Source organism: Epinephelus fuscoguttatus, linkage group LG13 (assembly GCF_011397635.1).
Source record: "Epinephelus fuscoguttatus linkage group LG13, E.fuscoguttatus.final_Chr_v1".
NCBI lineage: Eukaryota > Metazoa > Chordata > Actinopteri > Perciformes > Serranidae > Epinephelus > Epinephelus fuscoguttatus.
In genome coordinates this window covers 37,073,703-37,100,361 of record NC_064764.1, presented here as the reverse complement: position 1 = coordinate 37,100,361, position 26,659 = coordinate 37,073,703, and the positions used below count along the sequence as shown (strand labels likewise).

Here is a 26,659-nt window from a genome sequence, read left to right as displayed (position 1 = left end):
GACACATCTATACAGATACAGATACAGATACATCTATACAGATACAGATACATCGATACAGTTACATCTATACAGATACAAATACAGACACATCTACACAGATACAGATACATGTATACAGATACATCTATACAGATGCAAATTTAGACACATCTACACAGATACAGATACATCTATACAGATGCAAATTTAGACACATCTACACAGATACAGATACATCTATACAGATACAAATTTAGACACATCTATACAGATACAGATACACAGACATATATACAGATGTAGATGCATGAACAGATATACAGATACAGGTACATCTATACAGATACAGATACATTTTATAGACATACAGATACTATTTTAAAAATGTGTCTACTGCACATACTTTAAAACAACATATTGATGTGGAAATCCCTCCTCTTAGGGTACAGGATGCGTATCGGCTCCAGCACTGATAAAAAGGACTCGGGGAGGATCCATGTAGACTTTGCCCAGGCCAGAGATGACCTGTATGAATGGGAGTGTAAACAGCGCCTACTGGCACGAGAGGAACGCCATCGCCGCAAAATCCACGAAGACCGACTGCGACCACCGTCTCCTCCTCCCATAGTGCACTTCTCTGAACACGAGGCGGCCATGTTGGCAGAGAGACTGAAAGGTGAGGAGTATCTGCTATATTCTTCTTCAGGCAGAGATGAAAAACAGGATCATTCAGGCACCAGATGTGTTATTAACATTTTAAAGACAGAAGAAGAATGAAATTGACTGTGTGAACTTAGATGCTGAAATTATTTTCTAGTCCAGAAACAACCTTCTCAATAGTCGTGCATGAACAATAGACTGTAAAGTAAAACAGAGTTTTGTTTGCTGTGAGTTCACAGTAACTCGTCCACAGAGGCTTCAGGAGGCTGCTGCTGAGAAATCTGCAGCCGTCGTCATGGATACAATGATAAAAAAAAAACATTCAGAGAAGCCAATCATTTTTATCAAACACATTAATCTGAATCATGTTCGACCTCTCCGAGCTTTAAAAGATTGAGAGGTCACCGTGAACAACGCTACAAATAATGTGATTGTCAGCACAGCTGTTGTCCTGTGTGTGTGTGTGTGTGTGTGTGTGTGTGTGTGTGTGTGTAACATCTCCTGTAGATCACCTGCTGTGAAACCTAATAACATGCTGAAGTGAATCATTCAGGAAGCTGCACAATTATTGATATTCTTCATGAGCCAACAGCTCGGTTTGTCTCTGACTGTGTGAAACAACAACAGAACATGTTTGTCTCTGTGTGTTTTTCTAACTGCTCTGGTTATTACACTGAGATACTTAGAGAGCTTCAGAGAGGCGGCAACAAATAACCTGATTAAACAAAGCAGGAGGAGTTTCTGCTGTCCAGTGTCCCAGGAATAAACATGTCATCTACTTCCTGTGTAGACCAGGGCTGCCCCCAACTGAGAATTTTCCTCATCGACAAATAGTCATTATTTAGGGCCATCAGTCGACTAGTCACCTGCATGTTTACGATCTTGGTGGTTTGAGTTGAAGGTGTGAGAAAGAATAGTATCAGTAACATTGTCAACACTGTGCTACATTACAGAGAAATACAAACCGTACTAATGAACCTTCATTAATATAGGCCTATATTTTATCTCCAAGTGCACGTCACACACTGAGCGAGCCGCCTGTTAATGACGCTGTGGGCTAATGGGCATGTAGCTACTTCCATGTTTCAGATGATACGTCATGTTTGTAGTCGACCAATGAAGATGAGTTTACATATCACCTTGGGTTCGTCCTTCACCTTCTCAAAATGATCCCACACTTTGGATTTCCTGCCCGACATGTTATTAACTAGCCTGTGGAATAACCGCAGGTACCAGCCCTGGAAATTAACCTGACTCCTGATAGAGTTTTATGTTTGTTTTTTCTGCAACGAAGCGACCAATGAAATCTTGCCGACTAGCAACCTTTCTGGTCGACTAATGTTTGGTCGACTATTAGGGGGCAGCTCTTGTACAGACATTGGCTATCTTTACATGCACGCTAATATTCCACTATTTTTCCATACATGAAAATATTCTGAATTTGATACGGGTCATGGAAACAACATATTCCACTTACATATTCAGAATCAGGCCTTTTTCCAAATTTAGCACTGATTGATTGAGACGTAGGATATGGTGATATGTTTCAGGTTTCAGGAGTATTCTTTAGATATTCTTTAACTCTGTGTGCCAGCCTTCAACAAACAGTTTTTCAGACTGGGTTAGAGATAGATGCTGTGAGGGAAATTCTCCCCTCTGATGAAGTGATGGCAGGGACGGTTTTTGCTATGGGCAATGTGGGCGACCACCCAGGGCGCAATCTATGTGAGGGTGCATGAGCCCCTATTATCACGTTTCGACCAGCAGCAGAAAGGAAAGGCGAATCCTGCCGGTTGTGGGTTGAAAGGGGGTCACAGACAGGAATACGGCGGAGGCTCATTGTGGGGGTTGGATGGGCTTTATAACTAGCCAGGACCGCCTCTGAGTGACAGACTAGATGTGAGGAATCAAGTATCTTTAAAACATGCAGCATGGAGACAAGACCCAAGTGTTCTCTGCTAACCTTCAGAATATACAGACTTTTATACCATACCAAAGCTCTGACCCCAATCTGTGGATATTCTCATTTATCCAGGTCAATTCCATTTTGGCAACAATTAAATCGTAGGCAACTGGACTTTGATTTTGTCTAGAAGATGTTTCGCCTCTTATCCAAGCAGCTTCATCAGTTCTCAACGCATCAGTCTGACTGGTCCTCACTAGTCTGACAAACAGTGGAGTAAGACTCAGGTTTTTAACCTCTGTGGAGGTGTACACCCACCACCCTCATAAGACAATACTTCGTTAGTGGAGTTTCACTGGACCATTGTTTGGGTCAGGTGAGTCACACTAGTGAACGACAGTCGTTAGGAGTGAGTGGGGCCACTGGTGAGCGACACCCGTTAGGCATGATGTGTGGTTACCAGTGAACGACTGTCGTTGCGTTTCTTTGAGCCACTTGAGGTTAGTTTCGGGCAGTCTTTGTTGTTCAATCGCTTAGGTACAGCAGCAAGGGCCGCATTGTAAATGGGGGATAGGTGGTGTCTCAGGCCACCTCCCCTGTTTAGAGACGGCTTCTCATTGAGGACCCCAATGTCGCCCATAAAACGGATTCACCAATAAAGGAAACTTTCCTCCAACAGATAGAAGATAAATTATTGAATAATTCCCACAGTGCCCCAAAGAAAAGCCCACATCTCTGGTCAGAAGGAGAAACACACCTACTTTCAAACATTATGAAACATTTTTGGATTCGCACAAATATCACAATCTGGTCCTGTTGTTTCAGATTCTGCACACATACACCGATATCTGTTGACAGAGATTATAAAGTTGTGGTCAGACACAAAAAATGAGCTTGAACTCACTAAAGCTCTTTAATGATGAGAGACGAGACCATTTCATATCTTGATCAGATAAAGATATTGATTATAGCTGCTTTAAGTATCTGCACAGTCATGCGCGATCCTTCGTCTTGAATTCGAGCCTGTTTCCTGGTGTATTTGTTCTCTTCAGCGTGTTTTGTCTCAGAGTGTTTTGTGTGTTCGTTAAAAGAAGGAATCATGAGAATGAATAATTGAGGGGACCTTTCAGAGGCAGCTAAAAACATTAGGACGCAGCTGTTTTAAAATCACCTCAGTTTCAGTGGAGGAGCTGCGTTCACTCTGCAGCAGGACTCACTGCGAATCTAATGACTGTGACAGGACGTCTCCTCATCTTAAACAGTCTAGTGGAAAACTTTCCTGACCCCTGTGTGCATGAATGATTGTGTTTTAATAGAGACCTCTCCCTGTCCTCTCTGTCCTGCTTTGAACCAGTCAGTTTGCTTCTCTGCACGAGGACAAACTGGAGGAGTGAAAGGAAATGTGGGAGTTAACTGGTGGAGGTGTGGAGCGAGAGATGAGGGATGATGTTGTGGAGGAGTGTGAAGGTCACTCCTCCTCCTCCTTCTCCATGTTTCCTGCTGTGGCTGATTTGTATCTCCATGAGTGATACGCTCCAGTTGTACAGTAGAAAGCTGTTTGTCCTCCTCCACACTCAGCACACTGCTCCTTACTGTTACTGTGACAACATAAGACTGCTTCAGAGAAACTCACCGTCCACCGCTCCTGTTATCTTTGGCTGGATTACATCACTGACTGACATGTTTACAACACATTTAAACATTAGTTTATAAAGATTAATGATTGACTCAACAAAAGTCAAAACTATCGGATTAATTTTGTTGGCTGTATGAAAACAAATTCTCCATTTCCCCCTTCTTGTTTCTGATTTTTACTCTCAAAGAGAAAGACGAGACGAGTGGTTTACCGAGCTGATATGTGTCCTGTACTTTTAACAGTCATAGTTATAATATAAAAAAAAGAATACATAATGGCCGTCCCATCCATTCTTTTGAACACAATCTCTCAAGAACACCTTGAGGAAATCTCTTCAGTTTTGGCACAAATGTCCACTTGTACTTAAAAAGGAACTGCTTAGAAATTGGTGGTTGAGAGTCAAAGGTTAAGGTCACTGTGACCTCAAATCCATCACATTCTTGTGGACCCAGTATTGATGATAATATGATATAATATGATGATAAGCAGGCCATCAGGGAACTTCCTTAGAATTCGGCTCAAATGTCCACTTGGACTCAACGATGAACTGATTAGACTCTGATTGGACACAATAATGAACTACTTGGAATTTGGCGATCAAAGGTCATTGTAACCTTGAGTCTGTCTGATTCTTATGAATGTAATATCTCAAGCAGACCTTCAGGGAATTTCCTTTAAACATGACACAAACGTCCACTTGGACTCAACAATGAACTGATCAGACTTTGGTGGTCAAAGGTCACTGTGACCTTGCGTCCATCTCATTCTTGTGAACACAATATCTCAAGAACACCTTAAGGGAATCTCTTCAAATCTGGTACAAACATCCTCTTGGACTCAAGGATGAACTACTTGGAATTTGGTGGTCAAAGGTCAAGGTCACTGGGACCTTGCATCCGTCTCATTATTGTTAACCCATTATCTCAAGCAGACCTTCAGAGAATATTCTTCAAATTTGGCACAAGCGTCTACTTGGACTCAATGATGAACTGATCAGACTTTGGTGGTCAAAGGTCACTGTGACCTTGCATCTGTCTCATATTTGTGAATGCAATATCTTAAGAACACATTTAAGGAATCTCTCCAAATTTGGCTCAAACATCCATTTGGACTTTAGAATGAACTACTTGGAATTCGGTGGTTGAAGGTCAAAAGTCAAATTTGTTGTTACCTTGCATCTATCTCATTCTTGTTGATGCAATATCTCAAGAAGGCCTTCTGAGAATTTCCTTCAAATTTGGCACAAACGTCCACTTGGACTCAGCGATGAACTGATTAGATTTTAGTGGTCAAGGTCAGTGTGATGGCACAAAACATGTTTTTGGCCATAACTCAAGAACTCATACACTTAATATGACAAAACTTTACACAAATATCTAACAAGATAAAATTATGATGTTTATATCCAAAGGTCAAAGGTCACCTTCACTGTGACATCATTATGTTCAGCATAAAACACTTGTCTGTCCATTAGTTCGTGTCAAATCTCAGGAACAGAAGGGCAGACATTTGGTCAGATACTGAATCAGTGACTCTAATCTTGAAACTGTGTTGATTGTGTAGATCTTCTGCTGCCGGGTTGAAGATGTGTGTGAAACGTTCATGTTTTCACAGACGTAAACTGTCTGAATGTTGAATGGTTCACAGAGGCATGTAACCCTGAGGCAGTAATTCTAATTCTCTATTAGAAAGCAGCAGCATGTTGCTTTGCTGTGTCAGTATTTGCTGCTGAATCTCTAATTTACCTCAGAACCTGCGCCTGTGTGCCGCTCCTCATCCATCCTCTAATACCCAACATAAACAAGCATGTTTTCTCTCTGAATAACCTCTTTATGAATTCATTCTTCACTTCACTCAGCAGGGGAAATAAATTTCCATTCTTCCTGCAGTCGTCCCAGTCGAGCTGTGCTTCATTGTGCTCACTGTAATGTGACTGTAATCTGCTGCTGTGTGTGAATGGGGCTTTATCTGAGCAGGGGGAAAGTGTCTCCTTACAGGTTGTGTTGCAGCGGGTATTGAGCTCATTAAATGCTCTCTAATTCACTCTGTTCTGCCGTCGTCCTCGGCTCCGTGGCTCCGTTGAATTATTATTATTCAAATGGGGGAGAACGCAGTGACGGAGGCCCCACAGAGACTCTGCACTCTTTATGACTGACACCGACTGCAGCTCGAGGTTTTGGTTGAAAAGTTAAAAAATTCAAAATGCTCTTTGTGTTCAGTGGCTGTGGCGTGACTCACAGAGCCGTGAACAGTGAACGCCCCCAGAGGAGGATTTCAGTCCTCACTAGCTGCTCTGTTGTTTGTTTAGCCCGACTGAACGTTAAAGGTCCCATGAAATTACTTCACACCCTGCTCTGCAGTCGCCATTTAATCTGATGGTGCATGACACAGGAACAAGCTCACTGAAGTTAAAGTACCACTACAATATAAAAATACTCTGTTACAAGTAAAAGTCCCTCTTTTAAACCTAATTTCAGTACAGAAGTATTCTTAGCTTCATGTAATAAAAGTACGTTCTGTAAAAACACCGTCCAGATGTACCTCATATATCAGATTTAGTTCCTGTCCTGAGTATCTCACTCGTCTGTACCTTTCCCCCTCAGATGACAATAAGTTCAGCGAGGCCACGGCGGTGCTGTTCACCTGGATCGACCGTGGCGAGGTCAACCGACGGACCGCCAATAACTTCTACTCCATGATCCAGTCGGCCAACAGCCACGTCCGGCGGCTGATGAGTGAGAAAGCTCAGCACGAGGAGGAGATGGAGCGCGCCAAGGAGATCTTCAAGAACGCCCTGCTGGCCATCTTAACCCAGTGTAAGGACTCTTTATTTATTATTAACACATACAGTCGATCAGGACGACCGTCACCGTCATACCTGAGGCTGAGCAGGTGTTCAGGTGAGTTCATCACTTCACTACAGAGAGCATCATGTTTCATAAAGCTTCATCATTCTGAGGAGTGTGAGAATATGATGGGATAAACTGAACTGATAAAATAAATACATAGTACCCAGTTGTCCATGGCCAATGATGCTATTAACGCCTAGGTGTAAATAACATTATTGGCTACTCACACCCAGGTGTAGACAGCCAATATGGCTATTCACACCTAGGTGTATATTCCTGGAGGTCCTAGCAACATCAAAATATGACATTAATATTAACATAAACAGGTCTATTCAGCGATTCTGCTAAAGTTTATGTACACAATGTGAATTCAGCAGCTTTTTAATAATTATATCCTAAAAACTGAAAAAATAAATCAACTTAGTCCCACTCATCCACCACATCTTATTACCGAGATAAACTGTTCAGCTCTTTATATGACATCACCTGACTTTCTGGTCATACACGTTTTTTCTCGTAAAGTTACCACTTTAATCTCAGAGAAAATCCCAGATTAGCCAGCACTAGCCCTCACACTGTGGCCTCTATGCCCTAATCTTAACCGTCTCCAACCTTGATGCATCGGCGTCACGAGTACTAGCCAATCACAGCACATAGTGGGATCTATAATAACACATGGTAGGGGTGGGTGTAAATAGACAAATATCTGTGGCGTAACTATACTTACACAGGTGCAAATAAATACTCTGAACAAGTGGAGAAAAATATGTTTGTTCAGGGAGTAAAGTATTAATATGACAGCAGTCTAAAGTGTAATGAAGCTGATAATATTAAAAGGTCATAGGTCAATAAAATATACTGTATATGCTAATAGAATAATTTATTGCTGTGTCTAATTGAAGTGCACAGTTGACATATTACAGAATTAGTGAAGATACACAGCTCACCTCTGATACTGCACCACTTGTTAAATAATTGGAGTAATGAGTGACAGCTGCTGCTACAGTCAGGGGTTAACCAGGATCAGTTTTATATTGTCGATATTATGTGAGAGTATCTAAAAATCTTCCAACCGCATTTCTGTGAAATCAGCAGCCAGTACGGTCCCGACAGTGTCACAGCGTGTCACGGTGCTGCAGGGTGTGGTGCAGTCTCAGATTACAGAGGTACAGACCATGAAGCCTTTTCCACCACATCCATTTTAAAGCCTTCCTTCCATGCAACTCATTTACTGTGCGAGGATCTACTCAGCCCAGTCTCCATGACAACACTCCCCCATCCGTCTCACCATCAGCTCCATTATCTTCAGCTCACTGTGAGCTGGTGATTGGGTCAGTTGCTCGCTCGGTGACTGATGACCTCAGCTGGGGTCTGAATGCAGGAATGTGTTTCATTCACTGTCACTTCTCTGAAGATTTAAAGCTGCATCAGGTGATTTCTGACGTCACGTCCAGCTCCTCTGCTTTGGTCTCCACCTGCTCCTGACAAATATACAGTGGTGGAATGTAACTAAGTACATTTACTCAAGTACTCTACTTAAATTCATTTTCAAGGTACTTATAGTTTATTGACTATTTCCATTATCTACTATTTTTATAATTATACTACACTACATTTGATAACCTTAGTTACCTGGCAGATTCATACGCAGTATATAATTTCTGCTTCTCAGTCAAAACCATATCAAAAGACGGACTTTGATGACGTCGTTAAGTAGCGCTGGATCGTGAGAGTTATGTCTTTAATGGGATTTAGGGGGTGGGAATCTCCAGGCACCTCACGATTTGATTACGATTCAGAGCAACAGTTTGGTGATGAAGGGATTATCGATGCATCACGTGGAGTTAGAATGTTTGATTGTTCGACATGCTTTGCTTTTCTCACCGTTTTTAGTTTAGGTAGTTGCACATATATGTATAGAAAATACCAGAAAAAGAAATTAAAAGTTAAATCATTGTGCAGGAGAGGTTAGAAGACAAAAATGTCTTATGAAGATATCTCCTCTATTATATAACAACAACCATTTATAAAATGAAAAAAGATTTAAAAAATACCAAAGATTGTATAATTGAACAAGATTTCCGGGCTAAAAAATTGTTAAAGATGTACAATTTACAACAACAACAAAAAAACACAAATTGTGTGAAGAGTCTCTGCAAATTCCTTTTCAGATGTTTTTTGAATAACGATAATGTAGATGATGATCGTAGAGATGGAAGAAGGTTGTTCCAAAGAGATGGTCCTCTGTTTTTTAATTGATTAAGAGAAGTCCGACAATATGGACGATAACGATTGTGTGTGAGTACTTGATACTTTTAAAACATATAGCATACTGTATTTGTAGTGACCCATAATTAAACTAATGAATTTACTTGCATACAGTGTGGCTCTTGTCCAGGTCCCTCTTCCCTTCAACCTTACAGCCAAGATGTTTCCATACCTGATCTTTTAATCCAGTCGGATTGTGTCTATCTGCAGTTGCACACGCTAATCTTAAATGGGATATATTTGGAGGCGTACTGTCCAGTGATTGCACCCTGTAATATTTCACAGGGAATAATATGAAATTACTGCATACTGTTGAATAGTAAATGGTCCACAACCTTTTTATTTAAAAAGTTAACTGCATTCATTAATAAATTTGAAAGCAACTTGCCTGTATGTGAATAGTAAAGTCAGGGGGATCTGCTGTGTTGTTTGTTTCTTGTGTTTCGCTGGAAGTCAGAGCCACTACAGGGAGTAAAGTTTATATGACACCACTGACAGGCGACTAAATGAAACGCACCGTCACCTTTCATAGAATTTCTCTGAACCTTGTTGGAAACATTTGGACAATGTAAATAGGTCTACTTGACTCAAACAAACATACAAGATTGGTCTAGTTGTTTTTAGACATTTAAATGCAGAAATGTTACATAATATATCTGTAATGCAATATAAAACCAACTAATAAATGATGAGGTATTATAGATTAAAATACCCAGCAGTATATGAAGCCATTGAAATGAGTTCCTATACCATCAATGTGTTTGTAAAGAGCTGAGAGCTGAAGGAGACAGCTGGAGCCCAAACGAGGAGCTCCAAGAGTCTGAAAGCTGTTAATGAAATATCACTTAATGCAGATTTAAGCTGCTTCATACAGAATAAAATATAAAGGTAAACAGGTCTGATAAGTCTGCTGCAGCCACAGTGGAGCGTTGGAGTTCAGATCGGTGAGTATCTCTGTGCTGTGTGTCCAGTTTGGGTCGTGTGTATTTCTGTGTGTCGATCAGAGAAAGTCCTGAGCTCAGTGAGGCGACAGATGTTGATTGAAATGAGTGGATTTTATGTTCCTTCAGGTTTGGGAAGTAAATGTGATGTCACTGCTGGAAATGTTACAGCTCAGAAAATGTGAGAGAAAAACTCTGAAAGGCAACATTTAACCTCAGGACGCTTGGCTTCTGTTAACCGATTTGTTCTTACAGTGATTACAGCACACAGATTAAAGACATCATAACATATCTTAAACATGTGACGTGACACAGCTCAGCGTCCAGTCTGGATAAATGTTGCCTTTGTCAGTCGTGAAGGAAGTGAAGCTGCAGGTGATGTAAGTACAGAGCAGCAGGCAGGAGAGAGACCTGCTCGTCACATGATCACATCTGTCACATGACCTGATGTGACGTCAACACAGCTGGTCTGTTTTCTTTTACTTCATTTGGTTTAATAAGTGAGGACAGATGCCGTTTGTCATCTACAGTGTTTATCTTCAGATATGATAATGCTTTTAATCCATTTCCCTATTTAACCCATTGAATTTGTGGCTGAATCACATTAAAAAATCAAAGTCAGTGATTTTCTATAATAATATTTACTGTGCTATGGAAGCGTAGAGCCGTCACACCAAAAGAAAAAACATGTAAATGGTTGTCTGTTGCTATGTGTCAGCCATGTGATAGTCTGCTGACCTGTCTCGCCCAGTGTCAGCTGGGATAGGCTCCAGCCCCCTTAACTTTTCTCTGTTGTGGCAGCTCTACACTTCTGTACTTTATCTGTCAGATAAAAGTGATTATATTACATTTGGGATGTTACTCTACATTCTCTCATCATCTGCTCAGCGACTCTGCAGGACTTCGGAGGACCATCGGATGTATATTCAGTACAGTAGCACCTCCTGTAGTTGAAGTCTGAAGATGGCTGCTTTTGCTTTTCATTTTTTTTGTCTCAGTTGCTTCAGCAGCCAAAGCTCCATGAGTTGTGCAAAAATCGATCACTTCAAACATCTAACCAATGAGTCAGAGTAAATAAATTCATCGGTGAATAAAAAGTCCCTTTATTGATGAAGTTAGGACGGTTATTTTACACACAGTAACTCAACAATAAAGTCATGTATTCTCTACACCTGACTGAATATAATACAAATACCTGTTCATCATGGGCTGCAGACTTCAGCAGACTTTACTGATTTAATGGCCAACAATCAATGGCAATATGGACATGATGTTGTAGGGTTTTTTTTCAATAGCCGATTGAAAACCCAAAACTTGTAGCCTGTTAAAACCTAGTCTGAGTGGGCGGAAGTTTGCTGCATAGATCAGCCTCTCATTGGGCGTAACAAGCCACCTGCTGAAGTCCCGCCCTACCACCTCCTGTTGTGTAGCAGTTTTCAACACGTCCTTTACTAACTTTTGCGGTGTTTGATCTTACAGGGATGTAGCCATTTTTCTGCCATGGTTCGTGTCCTGTAGGTGATATTTTTGTGGGCGTGTTACACCAAAACCTGTTTCCCCCCGGCAATATTTTTGCAAGCGCACCGTTGCTGTGGCACCGCCCAGAACGATTGTGATTGGTTGAAAAAAATAAAAAAAGCCGGGGCGTTTTTTTTCTCCCATCTTAAAGTGAGAGTCGGCGCAGCCAGACCTTTCTTTTCTTGAGAAAGGTCTGGTGAGCGAGACTAGTTAAAACTCAACTTGAATCATGTAGACCAGAAATAATATTCAACAACATAATGATGCAGAAATACACAGAAATATAGCCTATAGAGTGGAGTTATGATATGGGGGACAGAATTTAAATTTACTAAATTTACGATTTACTGAGAGTTCATGATCTACCACCGACCACCGACCCTCCACCTCACTCACCACAAGGACACTACTTCCCTGGGAGGAGAGCAGACAGCAGCTCAGACTTTAGCCACTGTAGCACCCTTGTAGCACAGTGGGATGTAATCCATGTAACTGCAGCAACAGAAAGTTTGCTGGTCCAGTGGGAACTCTGGGAGATCGAGAGGGCAGTCTGGGCGTTCAGTCTTGCTCTGGCTGAAGTTGAGTTGTTGCAGGGCGCTAAGTGAAGGTCTGTCTCTGTCGCACCGCCGCTGCAAAATTAATGGAAACAGCATGTGTGGACAGTAGCTACTGTTGCAGAGTTCAAGATTCAACGCACTCGGGATCACTTCATAACTTCACATCCTTTTGGACTGTCCCTGAAAATTTGTTACGAGTCCTTTACATAGAAGTCAGTCCACAGGCTTTTATAGGCAACTGAGAAAGTCTGGGAAAGTTTTTGAGTTACGTTACAACTTGTTCACCTGCGGGCAATAAAAATGATTTAGACATGTACATGTTCAATACAAAACCTCTGAATAAATATAAGTATCAGATCAGACTTGGATTTGGGGCCAACATAAAGTGATCAGGACTTTCTTGGCATCAACCTTCATGAAGATTGTTCCTGAGCAAATGATGACACTGTTTTCATGTAGGAGTGGACTGTTCCTTTAATATGACAGAAAGCTGTCTGTGGTCAGAGTGTGTCCACGGTCTCTCCTCTGCCTGCTGTATGAGCCTCAGTCAGTGCAACAACGCTACATAAACGGCTTGTTTTGTCTTGACCCTCCCTCCCTCCTCCTCCTCCTCCTCCTCCTCCTCCTCCCTGTTCACCCCAAAGTCGAGCAGATCACCGCCGTTTTCACCGCCGCCACCAGGCAAAAGGCATGGGACCATTTCTCAAAAGCACAGCGCAAGAACATAGACATTTGGCGCAAGCAGTGTGAGGTTGGTATACCTTTGTGTGTCGTCTCCTCCCTCCCTGGCCCACTGCTTTCTTCTCTGCTGTCCTCTCTGAGCCCCACAGGAGACAGCTGACAGAGACAGGCCTGTACCATCTGTTGGATTCACTGCCCCTGTTGTTGTTTTCCTGGATGCTTCGCACTCACTGACTGACTGACAGACGGACTGACTGATTGACGGACTGTCTGGCAGCGCCCTCTGATCGTCTCTTCCTCTCTGCAGCTCAGATCCAAAGCAAAGATCTGATGCCTCCTCCAAAGTGTGAGGTGCTGCTATGGCAACAGTGATTTCCAGGGTTAAGTCTCTGATCAATTATTCATCCAGAGTCAAATCCAGATAACAAGTATGAACATGAGGATGTTGTGTATAGGAGGAGGGAGGATCTGTCTGTTTGCAGCCTGCAGCAACAGCAGCCTGTTGTCCATCTGTGGGGGCTGAAACTGGAACAGTAAAGTGCAGAAATAAAAACAAAACCAACAAAGAAATAAAACACACTACACGCTGTTGTATTATCACCTTTTGTATGCAACAGCCTCAGGTCTTCAACAACTGAATGAACAGTTTTTCATTGTAAACTGAAGTTTCCACATCACAGTGAAACAACAACACATTCTCACGCCGACCTCGTCACATATCAACATTTGGTTATGGACTTTCCACATTCAGATACGACATGCATGGTACCCTGGGTGCATTGGTTCTTGATGTTCTGGGACACCGTGTCATCTTCAGTGTGTTACATGAATTGTCTGTTTTTTAAAATACACTTCGGTTTTCAGAGGAAATGTACGATTTGTATTCAGTCTCTTTCAAAATAAATGCACATCGTTAGTACAACTTCGCAAATTGACTTTTTTTTTTTTTTTTTTTTTACCTTCAGCAACAAACGCACAAGGTTAGTTTTAGGCAACAAAAGTATGTGGTTGGGTTTAGGAAAAAAGATCACGGGTTTGGCTTTACAATCACACAGGAAGTAAACACCAGCCTCCCGGGTGAAAGTCAGTGGTTGTTGGACCCATGCACCACCCCTCCAGCCTGTCATACTTGGACTTCCTCCACCTTAACTCTCATTGTTGCCCCGTTGTGTTTCCGCCTGATGCCGCTGGGCACCAATAAACAATAACAGCGACCAGCTATGTATCACGCCGCTGTGAAAGGACGGCTTTTTTGTCAGTGTCTGACCTGGCACCAGTTTTCAACAACTTCTGAGTGAGACCAGGTTGGAAATAGACAAGTTTCATTATGAAGTAAATGTTGGTTTCACATTGTAATGGCTAAAGAATAACGATGTTGATGAGTTTAGATTGGTTCCCTAGATGCCTCTAGCCTGGAAATCTAGAAAGATTTAGGGTCTGGCTATGAGTAATGCAAATGGCCCAACTCGAGGGGCGGCACCAAGCATGCAATTGTAAATATCACTGCACGCAATTGGATAACACTACGACCAATCAGAGCAATACACGGGGTGACGTATCCAGAGCTTAGCTACCAGTGGAGCTAACTGGTAGATCAGACTCTTGCTGTATCCAGTCGGCAAAACAGCAAAAACGTCCTTCTTGCAAAGGAAAGACTCGAGCGCCGTCTTCTGTTCCTCTTTTAGAGAAAAAGCCAAGTTTAACTCGTTCATTGTAGCGGCCAAAGCCGCTTCAAACAACTGGTGTTCATCCGTAGCCATCTTGCAGTGTTTACTGACTGATTCCGGACTTCATCGTCGCAGTGCTGTCGTCATCTGTTTAGCTCGCCTCTGGCCCGCCTATATCAGATACACCGGTGTGATTGGTGCAGCTCGGTTTCATGGGCATAGGTAATGAGCATCATCACTGATTGCCAGAGTGACTCGCTGAGCAAATTCAAATTGTGCTCTAGCGAGAACTCTGTATTTCCAGGGTAAGATGCCTCACCTTTACTCTGCACTTCTGTCTGCCACGTGCTTTGACTACCCGCGAAAATAAAGGCTCCATTTATGGCAAAAAGGAAGTGTGCAAGTAGGGCGCTTTAGCTTTCCTTGGCAGCTATCAGTAGCCACCCCCAGTTACCAAGAGCATCATTTTGCAGTTACTATCCGTAGGAGTGGAAATCCCGGATGGTGGAGCAACTGAAGTGACTGCAGAAAACAAAATGGTGATGTCAGTAGTCACGGCTCTGAGGAAAACATAAAGAGATCCGGTTGTCTTTGCGACAGCGCTGCCACAATAATACCACTTGGAAACGTAAGTGGGGTAAAAATTAAGGAAAAAAAAAGGTGAATATGTTGTCCAGCAGAGGGCAGCACAGAGCTGATAACAGTCAATACAAATTTGTTCCTTTGTTTCCATGAAGAAATGCAGCTGAGCTTTTTATCTTTAACAGAAGACACATCATATCCAATCACAGGTCAGAGCTTGCATCTACAAAGAAAAAGTAACAACTTTCAACAACAAACAAAATCACAAACACAGCATCAAATAAATGCAACAAGCAAACGAGAATGATTCTTTGGTTGTCCATCTTTTTTTTCCTTTTTTTTTTTTTTTACTGGTGATACAATTTACAAACAGTAGCCAGTAATTCCAGCAGACAGAAGGTTGATTAATATTTTATTGAATGATAGCTCACAGAGAATGCATACATCAAAAGGAAATACATAACAGTGTGTGTTTGTTTTTATTTCTGCATTTAAAATCAATCCGGTTTGATTAACGATGATTAACACTCAGTGAAGTTTGATCAAAATCAGCTCAGTGTCACCACATATAAAACAGTTTGGTCCAATAAGAGGTAAGAGACAGAGACAGTGATGAGACACAACCATCTCTAGCACGCTACAGTCCGTTAATGGCTAGTATCTGTGGTAAGTCTATGTGAGGCGGAAACAGGCTGCGTATTCAGCTGACAAATAACCAGAGAATGCATTGTGGATGCTGACAGCTGAGATGCTTTTCAAAGCATCACTGACGAGAAGAGAATTTCTGCACACTGTCCTTTTACTTACAACATTTGGGTCCTCAGACCTTCATCAGGTAAAGTCTGATGAAGGTCTGAGGACCAAAACATTGTGTATTTGAATAAAGTATTCTTATATAATCTTATATGTAAGAATTCTCTTCTCTTCATCTACGGACATTTTTCTAGTTATTGATGATGTGCATAAGCCTCCATGCTCTAGTTCAAAACATTGCTGGAAGTGCTGAACTGTTAAATGAATTGCTTGAAGAATCTTGAAGCCTAAAGGTCTTACACTGCCCAAGTTGGGATTTGAACCCTCGGCCCTGCAGCTGCCAGAAGTGTGTGTACATGTGGCAAGAAATGTTTCTTTTCTGCAACTTAACATTGAAAACATAAAGTCAGACCACAGCTGCTGCAACCAATGTACAGCCCTGTGATGAGTTAACACATAGTCAGAAATGATCATTATGTATATTTTCAACCCTGATGCCTCAACTTGTATCTATGAACTAAAGCATATATGCACCACTGGTAGTCTTTGAACTATTTAGTTGTCAAACACTTTGAGAAGATCAAGGACAGAAAAGTCTATGTGTTTAGCACCTTTTGACAGCAAGGCAGCTCAAAGTGCTTAACTTGACATAAAGACATGAAGTGAGTCTAAAGACATGTTCTGGTGCCTTGATGTGTGTGTCGTGGTGCTGAGGACGGCTTGCACTGTGTGTGTCTGCTGCTTGTGATGTTTCAGGAGCTGAGAAACGCCCACAGTGAAGAGATCATGGGCATCAGACGGGAGGAGGAGATGGAGATGTCAGACGACGACTCGGATGAAAATCCCTGTAAGAGGATGCGCACGGAGGAGAACGGTACGGCACACCAGAGTTCATAATCACCTTTACACGTCACACTTTTAATGAAGTCAAGAAATTTCTCAGTTTTAAATTTGGGAAGCCTCTTTTTTCTCAGCTATCTCTTTGTAAAAAACATACATTTGTTTTCTTTTCTCCAGTTAATGCGATGATGACTGTCTCTTGACGTTGTCTTGGTGACTGAGTCATCAACATTGGATGTTAAAGTATGTTTTCTAACATCCACTCAGTCTATCAGCACCCTCTGTCTTTAGAGCCTCAATTCAGGTATTAAGAAAAACTCCCCAAAAATCCCTTAACAGCGAAAAGGTGGATTAAACCTTAGCAAGAGCATCAGAGGATGGATACTCCTCACAACAACACATCTGTCAGTGAAAAGTGCTTCTATTACTTTATTTCATGTCTCCATGCAATGCCGATTCAGTCCTGGCTGCAGAACAGTGGACCAGCTCTTTACCCTTGCAGTGCTGCTGGAGGGGTCATCAGAGTTTGCTTATCGAGTTTACATGTGCTTTGTGGACTTTAAGAGAGCTTACAATCACGTCCCAAGGGGAGTCTTGTGGGGGGTATTACGAGCCATCCTGTCCTTGTATAACCAGAGTGAGGGCTGTGTCTGCATACTTTGCACAAAGTCAAAAACATTCTCAGTGGGTGTTTTCCCTTGTCTCCACTTCTGCTTGTAATAGTCATGGACAGGATCTCGAGGCGCAGCTGAGGGGAGGAAGGGGTCCGTTTTGGTGACCTCAGAATTGCGTCTCTGCTCTTTGCAGATGATGTGGTTCTGTTGGCTTCATCACGGTGTGACCTCCAGTGTCCACTGGGGCGGTTTGCAGCCGAGTGTGAAGATGTTGGGATGAGAGTCAGCACCTCCAAATCTGAGGCCATGGTTCTCTGCCAGAAACTGGTGGATTGCCCCCTCCAGGTTGGGAGAGTTACTGCCTCAAGTGAGGGAGGTCAAGTGCTATCACTTGACCTCCCTCACTTGATTGGTGGTTTTGCGAAGCATCTGCAGTGATACAGGCACTGTGCCAGACCAGAGCTGAGCTGAAAAGTGAAGCTTTCGATTTACTGGTCCAACCCTACCTACGTCCCAACCCTCACCAATGTTCATAAGCTCTGGGTAGTGACGGAAAGAATGAGGTCACAGATACAAGCGGCTGAAATAACTTTCCTCAGATGGGTGGCTGGGCTCAGCCTTAAGGTGCGGACACGCCAAACCGACATCAAAGAACTAGTGGCGACGAAAGCCAACTGTTGCGTCGTCTATGTCGCCTCACGTCGCTCTGTGTCAGTTGCATTTGAACACACTACACAGACTACATCCGACGGCCAAGTGGCACGTATGTTCTGCGCCTGCATGAGAGAGAGCGGAGTGAGAGAGTGGTACATCCTGTCAGCCGAGGGGTTTCCTATCTGTGCAGCCGAGCACTGCAGCACCTCCACGGACCATTACATCCAGACGGTCCGGGTGTTTCCTCCGCAGGCTCCACTTCACTCAGCTGCCCGATAAACCCGCTGCTTCTTCCCACTTTAACCTGAATAACAAACCAGGGCTCGGTGCTCTGGTTGGATCCAAATGGAAAGCCGGGGCTAGCTGGGAAACTAGCGGAGGCTAACTGGCTGTGCTTCCCTCCGGTCATGCTGCAGCTAACACTCCGCTAGCCTCACAGCTAGCCCTGGTTTGTTATTCAGGTTAAAGTGGGAAGAAGCAGCGGGTCTGTGGGGCCGCTGAGTGAAGTGGAGCCTGAGGAGGAAGCACCGGTTAGCCCCGGTTTCATTACAGGCAGATTCACTTCATTCAATAAAACCTGGACAGCCAATCAGAGTGATCTCTCTCACCGACAAGCTCCGCCACTGATTCAACATGCTCAATCGGCCGAAAGGCCGGCAACGCCGTAATGCCGACGGTGCGGGACACACCGCAAAAACTAGGGCAACAGATGCTCACCAATGGCCCGACTTTGACCGATGGCCGACCGTTGGCTTGGTGTGTCAGGGCCTTTAGAGATAGGGAGAGGAGCAAGGACAGCTGGAGGGAGCTCGGAGTAGAGCTACTGCTCCTTCCTCCTCCTCTATAAGCCTGCTTGTTTTTATTTTAGGGTAAACATGGAGCGACTGAAGTGTGAGGACGTCATTAACAAACACACTGAACTTTGTGGCCTTATTGTTGTTTCCATCCTCAGAGGAAAGGACATCTCATTCTTCTCTGCCGTCTCATGTTGGTTGAGAGCAGTGAGAAGCCTCAGTGTTTTTATCAGTGAACAAGTGAAACTGACTGCATCCTCATGTCCTCCTGCAGGAGTGTGTGATCAGACTCAGGCGTCTCTGAAGGAGGAGAACGACTCTCTGCGATGGCAGCTGGACGCCTACAGGAACGAGGTGGAGCTGCTGAGGAAGGAGCAGAGTAGAACCAGCCGACCAGACGACGATCACACGCAGACACACCCACACAGCGCAGAAACTCAGATCCAGCTGCTGCAGCAGAACATGCACAACATGCAACAGGTTTGTTCCTTCAAACTCGTCCTTAGTAGCAACGTACAACATGCAGCAGGTACACTTCTCCGAACTCTTCCTCAGTAGCTGCTGCACTGTAAACTTCAAGTATCAGTCTTCTACTTGTGTACTGGTCAGATTTGGATTATGACTCACAGTAAAATCTTTTTTTCTGCCTCTTGGAATTTGAGGTGTTGGCTTGCATCAGCTTCTGGTCCAATCACAAAGTTTCACACTCTCAGTTAAACACTTACCACACATCAGACTGCCTGAGGAGAAACATGCACCAGGGTCAGTGTACAGGTGAGAGATGTGACCCAAAAATAACCTGTCTGAAGTGTCAGGGAGGAACTTTAACCCCTGACTGCTTCAGTGGAGCTGCCCAGATCCTGGTGTGTGTGTGTGTGTGTGTGTGTGTGTATCAGAAAAGTGAGCTGACTTTACTTTATTTTCCTCGAGCAAACAGAAAAAAACCCAGTGGTTGTTGTTCCCTGCTGACTCAGAGCTCTCCCAGAATCCTTCGCTCCACTGGTTTCATGAAGCTTTGTTAGAGCGCCGAGCTCGTTTGTGACGAGTTAGCCTGATGTGACTCGACTTCCTGTCTTTCTCTATCGCAAGTGACAGCACTGATAGAACCGGGCACATCACACCAAACACACACACGCACACGCACACACATACACACACGGTGGCTGGTTGTAAATGTGTTGCGTACTTGTCTTCTAACAGTGTGAGAGAACGTCACGCGACTGTCGCCTCTCGTTTGTCACCTGCTGATGTTTCTCTTCCCTCCGTCACAAACAAAATAAGAGCTTCACTTTATTTGAAATTACATTGTGAACAAAAATGTATTTAATCAAAATGATAAGCATTTAAATATTATGAAAGACCCAACATAAACTTGCAAACATATAATGAGCTGATGTGACTGAGCGTGATGAACCACAGAGTATTTCCAGTATTTCTCCCACACTGTCAGCCACCCAAAGCATCATTAAGACAATCATATCTTTCATAACGATGTTACATCATGCATGTGTTTGTCTTCCAGCAACTGCTGAGCCTGCAGGAGAAGCTGAAGAGTAAAGAAGTGGAGCTGGAGCAGGCGAGAGAGGAGCACCGCTACCTGGAGGGGGAGGTGCTCGCCCTGAGAGACAAGGTGTGTACAAGGCTGTCACATCACAGTGCTCCTTCGGGTTCAACCCAGAGAGTTACATCCAATAGAATACACTCACTGGCCACTTTATTAGATGCACTAGTCATGTAGACGTGGTGAAGATGACCTGCTGAAGATTAAATCGAGCACCAGAATGACGAAGAAAGGTGATTTAAGTGACTTTGAACGTGGCATGGTTGTTGGTGCCAGACGGGCTGGTCTGAGTATTTCCTGGGATTTTCAGCACAACCATCTCTAGGGTTTACAGAGGATGGTCCCAAAAAGAGAAAATATCCAGTGAGCCAAAATGCCTTGTTGATGCCAGAGGTCAGAGGAGAATGGCCAGACTGGTTCAAGATGATAGAAAGGCAACAGGAAGTCAAATAAGCACTGGTTCCAACCAAGGTGTGCAGAAGACCATCTCTGAAGCAACAACACCTTGTCCAACCTTGAAGCAGATGGGCTACAGCAGCAGAAGACCACACCAGGTGCCACTCCTGTCAGCTAACAACAGGAAACTGAGGCTACAATTCACACGGGTTTTCTCACCAAAACTGGACAATAGAAGATTGGAAAAACCACATTCAGATGGAAGCATGGATCCATCCTGCCTTGTATCAACGCTTCAGGCTGCTGCTGGTGGTGTAATGGTGTGGGGGAGATTTTCTTAGTACCAGCTGAGCATGGTTTAAACACCACAGCCTACCTGAGTATTGTTGCTGAGCGTGTCCATCCCTTTATGACCACAGTGTACCCATCTTCTGATGGCTACTTCCAGCAGGATAACGCACCATGTCACAAAGCTCACATCATCTCAAACATGACAATGAGTTCACTGTACTCCAATGGCCTCCACAGTCACCAGATCTCAGTCCAATAGAGCACCTTTGGGATGTGCTGGAACGGGAGATTCTCATCATGGATCAACTGTGTGATGTCATCATGTCAATATGGACCAACATCTCTGAGGAATGTTTCCAGCACCTTGTTGAATCTGTGACACCAAGAGTTAAGGCAGGTCTGAAGGCAAAAGGGTCCAACCTGGTACCCTGATCAAGCTTTTACACTGACATTAGCTTGTACCTCCAACTCTGCACGATTCCCAGTTTGCACATTTTCCCCTTTTGACGTACGAGAGCAGCGACTCTACTCCAAGCTCCCTCCAGATGTCTGAGCTCCTCACCCTAACAGACTGGTTCCGGTGTAGCCTCTGCAGCGTGTTGAAGTGCAATAACAGGAGACATGAGATGACTCAGATGTCGGTCTTTATCAGCTGTAGTTGTTTGAAGTCAGTTTAGGGTGTAAAGCTGCTTACACACTCACATCAGACAGACCACACCCATTATGTCACTAACATTTGACGAGATGTCTCGTACTGTCTCAGTAAATAACAACGCGCTGCAGTCATCGGCTGCAGATTGAATCCTGAGACTCATTCAGTCTCTCTTTTGTGGCTCAAACACACACACACACACACACACACACACACACACACACACACACACACACACACACCTCAGCAGGAGAAAACAGAAAAACATGCTGGCAGGATCGTTGCCATAGCAGCCCTGCTGTCCTTCCAACCTCCTTCATCCCTCCATCATTTCATCTGTGTTTGTGTGTGTGTGTGTGTGTGTGTGTGTGTACTTGTGCATGATACATAGTGAGGACCAGAAAACCTATTTTGGCAACAAAGTGAGGACAGTTTTGAAAAGTGAGGACATTTTGGCCTGTTTGAGGGTTAAGACTTTGATGGTTCATGTTACAGTTAGGTTTAGGTTCAGGTTAGGGACTGTTCTTATTTATCAGAGGAGGGGAGGTGGCTGTTTTTATTTAGACCCTCCCCAAAGCTACAGATATTTTTCCTTGAGCCTCCCTGAGTGATGGGAGGAAATCCATGATCCTCCCTCCACCATACATTATTCATTAGATTTTTATAACTCATCCTTTGATGTTTGAAAGTTACATATTGAAGACAAAATCCTGGAGTTGAAAAAAGCCTCAGTTTTCACTCTTGTTGTCCTGCTGGTTAGTTCAACTGTTTATTTCTAGCCAAATTTTAAATGAGACATAGAATAAAGTGATTTTGATGAAATGACACTATTTAAAGCTCAGATCTTGTTCCATCCAGATCCAACATCTGTTTTTACAGTTTCTGACTATGATGAATGGTCATTTTGGACACAGTTTCTTTGAAAAATTGCCAAAAATTGCATGTTTTAATTAAAATTCACCAAAATGTATCTCCCAGATTTGAAAAATTCACAAAATTTGGAAGACATGTTTAAAGTCTGGAGTAAAATAAATACAAAATGCAACCATTTAAATTTGTATGCCCCTCCCCTAAACCAAAACAAAAACACAAGTCCCTCCCTAGTGCTTAAATACATAATTTGACATGCCTCCCCCTTTTTTGCACCACCCCTGACCCCCCACATTAATAACAAAACCCCTGTTTCCACCAAACACTTTCAGTATAGTACCTTTGGAACCAACAGTAACCCTGCAGACATGGTATCTAGACTCTAGTGTTTCCACTGCAAACAGTCCTCTTAAATGTGGGCGGGGTTGTTGTCACTCACTGCTCCGTCCAGCACTCACTGTATTTCCTCCTTTATCAGTCTGCACCTGGTTTATCGTCCACAGAACGAGGCTGCACGTCCACATTTTCAGAACAAATAGAACAGGCTGCAGTGAGAGTCTCTCTCCATGGGATATTTAAAAATAGCAGCTTTGTGCATTTAGTCCTTCTCAGGCAAGCTCAGGGGTTTAGTGTTGCTGTAGCCCACAGGAACGATGCTCCACGATGCTTCTTATTCCTCCGAGTGAGGATTAGAATATATGCAGTTCACATAATCCAGTCCAAACTAATATCTATTTTAAAACTCTTTAAGATCCACTCATTACTAAAAGTCTGTGTCATCCAAGAGAGACAATAAAAACTAAAGTGATGGTCAAAGTTGTCACAGTGAAATTTAAGGTGTGCTGATGGATTCACGTCATCAACTCATGCATTGAGTAACATTACAAGTTAACGTTCCACCTTAAAAGTCACCGGCAGTCGGCCCAGTGAATGAAGTTATTTTTTCTCAGACTCCAGCTGCTGTGAGAGGCAGCAAAACATCCTTTCATTTTATAGTTACAGTTTACTAATAAAACTCTCCACAGTATGAACAGTGGTTACATGAGCCTCAAAACCAGACACAACTCAGCCCTGAGCAGAGTGACCGTCCTCTACTGACCAATCAGACTGCAGTGTTCACAGCTCCACCTTTTAGGACCAGATCTGTGTGCTAGGTTCCCCAACAGAGGGGGGACCAAACATGGGGACGCTAAGGAACGGTTCTATTGGTACCATCCACAACTTTTACAGTGGAAACAGGACAGACACATACTGAACTGAACTGTACCATATGGTACTGCTCAGTGTAACTACACCAGCTTCTCCTCTGATGCACCTCTTTTCTCTGTAGTGTTGTCGGATTGGTTCCTCAGGTTTGTGATGTAACAAACCTTGGTTGTCTAAATCAGTGTTTCTCACAGTGTCACTGCAGTTCCATGGAGAAAAGGCTCAGCTGTGGTGCTGAATGCTCATTTCTCTCATGATATGTATTATGGCGTATAAGAAACATCGTATGGACATGTTAACAAGGTTTAAACTTGATTTTCAATTTTAAATGAGGTCACAATTTCAGCAGAAGCAGCCTGTTACCATCGCGGGTGTTCTCAGCTCTCACCTCCAGAGAAGTGTTTGTCTCCGGTGAATCCACATATTATTCATTTTTCCTCTTTATGGAAATTGATGTCAGTTTTCCTCCAAACTGTGTCTATTGATTCTTTACAGTGCAGTGCTCAGCTCAGTTCCTCTTTACATGACAAAACACACGCAGAGGCTGCATAAGATATTACACCGGATCGTTACTGTGGTTTGACATAATGCATCCATCAATGCCTTGTAAAGAGAGGGGAGGAGGAGCAGCACATGTTTTATTTAGTGCTGTAACAGATCTGATTTAAAGGTGGTGCAGAGACATGGATCCAGGCTGCAGGCTGAACGAAACATCAAACCAGCACTGCGTATTTAAACCTGCACAGAGACGACTTCAGAGCGACGTCATCTGTGAAACAAATATCTGAGAGTTTGAGAAGACTGGCATGTGGGTGCAGAGCGTCTTTTTATGATCCTGAGTGTCTGATAATAATAACTATTAAATCCTCTATTGTTGCAGTTTTGAAGCGCAACATGAAGCTCTGTATAATTACACTGCAGTCATCTGTAATCTCAGGTTCCACCCTGGTCTCAGTCTGAAAATAAAAAGTGGCACTTGGTCAGTGAATTCTGGTGTCAGATACTGACAAACAAAGCCATCCTTTCACACTGGCATGATATGTGTCCAGTAGCAGTTATTATTAAATGGCACCCAGTGGCATCAGGTGCAAACGCAGTGGGTCAACAATGTAAGTTAAGGGGGCAAAAGTCCAAGTGGATGGATCCAACAACCACTGACTTCCTATGTACACTTGTACATATGTACACTTCCTATATAGATTGTAAAGCCAAACCCTGTAATTTTTTCCAAAACATAACTACGTGTTTGTTGTTGAAGGAAAAAAAACAGCAATTCGTGGTGTTGTTGGTGTAGTGCGTTTATTTTGAAAGAGACTTTGTGCAAATTGTACATTTCCTGTGACAATGGAGGTCGTCATTCATTTCATTCATTCATTTTCCTTATCTTGTTAGGGGTTGTGGGGGGGCTGGAGTCTATCCCAGCTGACTTTGGGCGAGAGGCAGGGTACACCCTGAACAGGTCACCAGACTGTCACAGGACTGACACATAAGCCCTTTTACACTGCCAGAGTTTCGGCGAATGTTGGGCTGTTTTGCCGGCAAGCTGCGAGCATTTAGACACACAGAGCCGGATTGGCGAGTTGATCCGAGGTGCCCAATTTTCCGGCTCGTAGGGTAGACATATTGGTGGAACCCTTTTTGTTTTAAAAAGAACGAGGCGGCCTTCCACCACAGGAGGGGCTGTTGATGACTTGTGGGAGGAGCTGTTGATGACGCCACACGTGCGAGCCACTGGCGGTGGATAAACAGGAAACAGCTGATAGCAGGAATTAGCGAGCAGCTAGTAGCAAGAGGGAAACACAAACCTGACAGACACTGTAAAGATGAGCAACTGGGGAGACAAGGAATTGTGCGCCCTCCTTGTCCTCGCAAACAAAGAGGCCATTAACCGTCAGATGACGGGGACGGTGAAGGACGGGCCGACTTACGAGAGAATCGCCGAAGGACTGACCAGCCGCGGCTTCCCTCCCACGTCACTGTTTACGTCACACGCTGAGCTACATGTTTTGTTACTTGCTCACGAAAAAGGCGCATTCTGTATAAACAAAAGTAGGTAGGCGGCATTTTGCTGCACTCCCTGATTTTGTTTTTATACTGCCAATGCTGAAAGAAGACTGACTGGGCTTTTCTCCTGTTTAAAAAGGGCTATAGAGACAGACGACCATTCACACTCACATTCACACCTACGGACGATTTAGAGTCACCAATTAACCTGCATGTCTTTGGACTGTGGGAGGAAGCTGGAGCACCTGAAGGAAACCCACGCTGACACGGGAGAACATGCAGACTCCACACAGAAGGGCTCCCCCACCCCAGTGTTTGAACCAGAAACCTTCTTGCTCTGAGGCGACAATGCAAACCACTGCACCAGAATCAACACAAACTGAACCTTGTAACCTTCATGAGTGTTGGATTAGACTGCATTACAGCCGAACAGTCTCTTGTTCTCACACCATCCACCGTCCCCTCCACCTCCTGAGGACAGTCAGCTCATATACACATCACTTTATAAACACTGATATAAGACATATGAAATGTTCAGTTGTTATGTGTCTGTTACAGAAGAGAACACTTGAATGCAGAACAATCTCCAGCCTAATCCTCGCCCACATCTGCTATAAATCCCAACAGCTTTATTTTGTGAAATGAATAATAAAGTTTGTGTTACGTCATGTTGGACTCCTCAGAGAATCCTCCAGCCTGTGCGTGTTTCTCATACTGTTCACATCATCCACAGAGATTTAAAGAATCCATTGATCATACATTCTGAGATAGGGAGTTTGT

At 43.4% G+C, this 26,659-nt stretch overlaps 1 protein-coding gene across 2 annotated transcripts in view; it reads left to right on the top strand.

Annotated features, from left to right (window-relative positions):
* The window catches only part of enox1 (ecto-NOX disulfide-thiol exchanger 1), a 153,894-nt gene that overhangs the window by 114,385 nt on the left and 12,850 nt on the right, over positions 1–26,659 (top strand). For both annotated transcript variants that reach the window (XM_049594345.1, XM_049594346.1), the window contains 6 exons: positions 425–658; positions 6,785–6,997; positions 12,959–13,065; positions 16,754–16,871; positions 19,174–19,379; positions 20,422–20,529. In XM_049594345.1, coding sequence (XP_049450302.1) covers positions 425–658; positions 6,785–6,997; positions 12,959–13,065; positions 16,754–16,871; positions 19,174–19,379; positions 20,422–20,529 — 986 coding nt within the window. The remainder of the gene's footprint in view (positions 1–424; positions 659–6,784; positions 6,998–12,958; positions 13,066–16,753; positions 16,872–19,173; positions 19,380–20,421; positions 20,530–26,659) is intronic.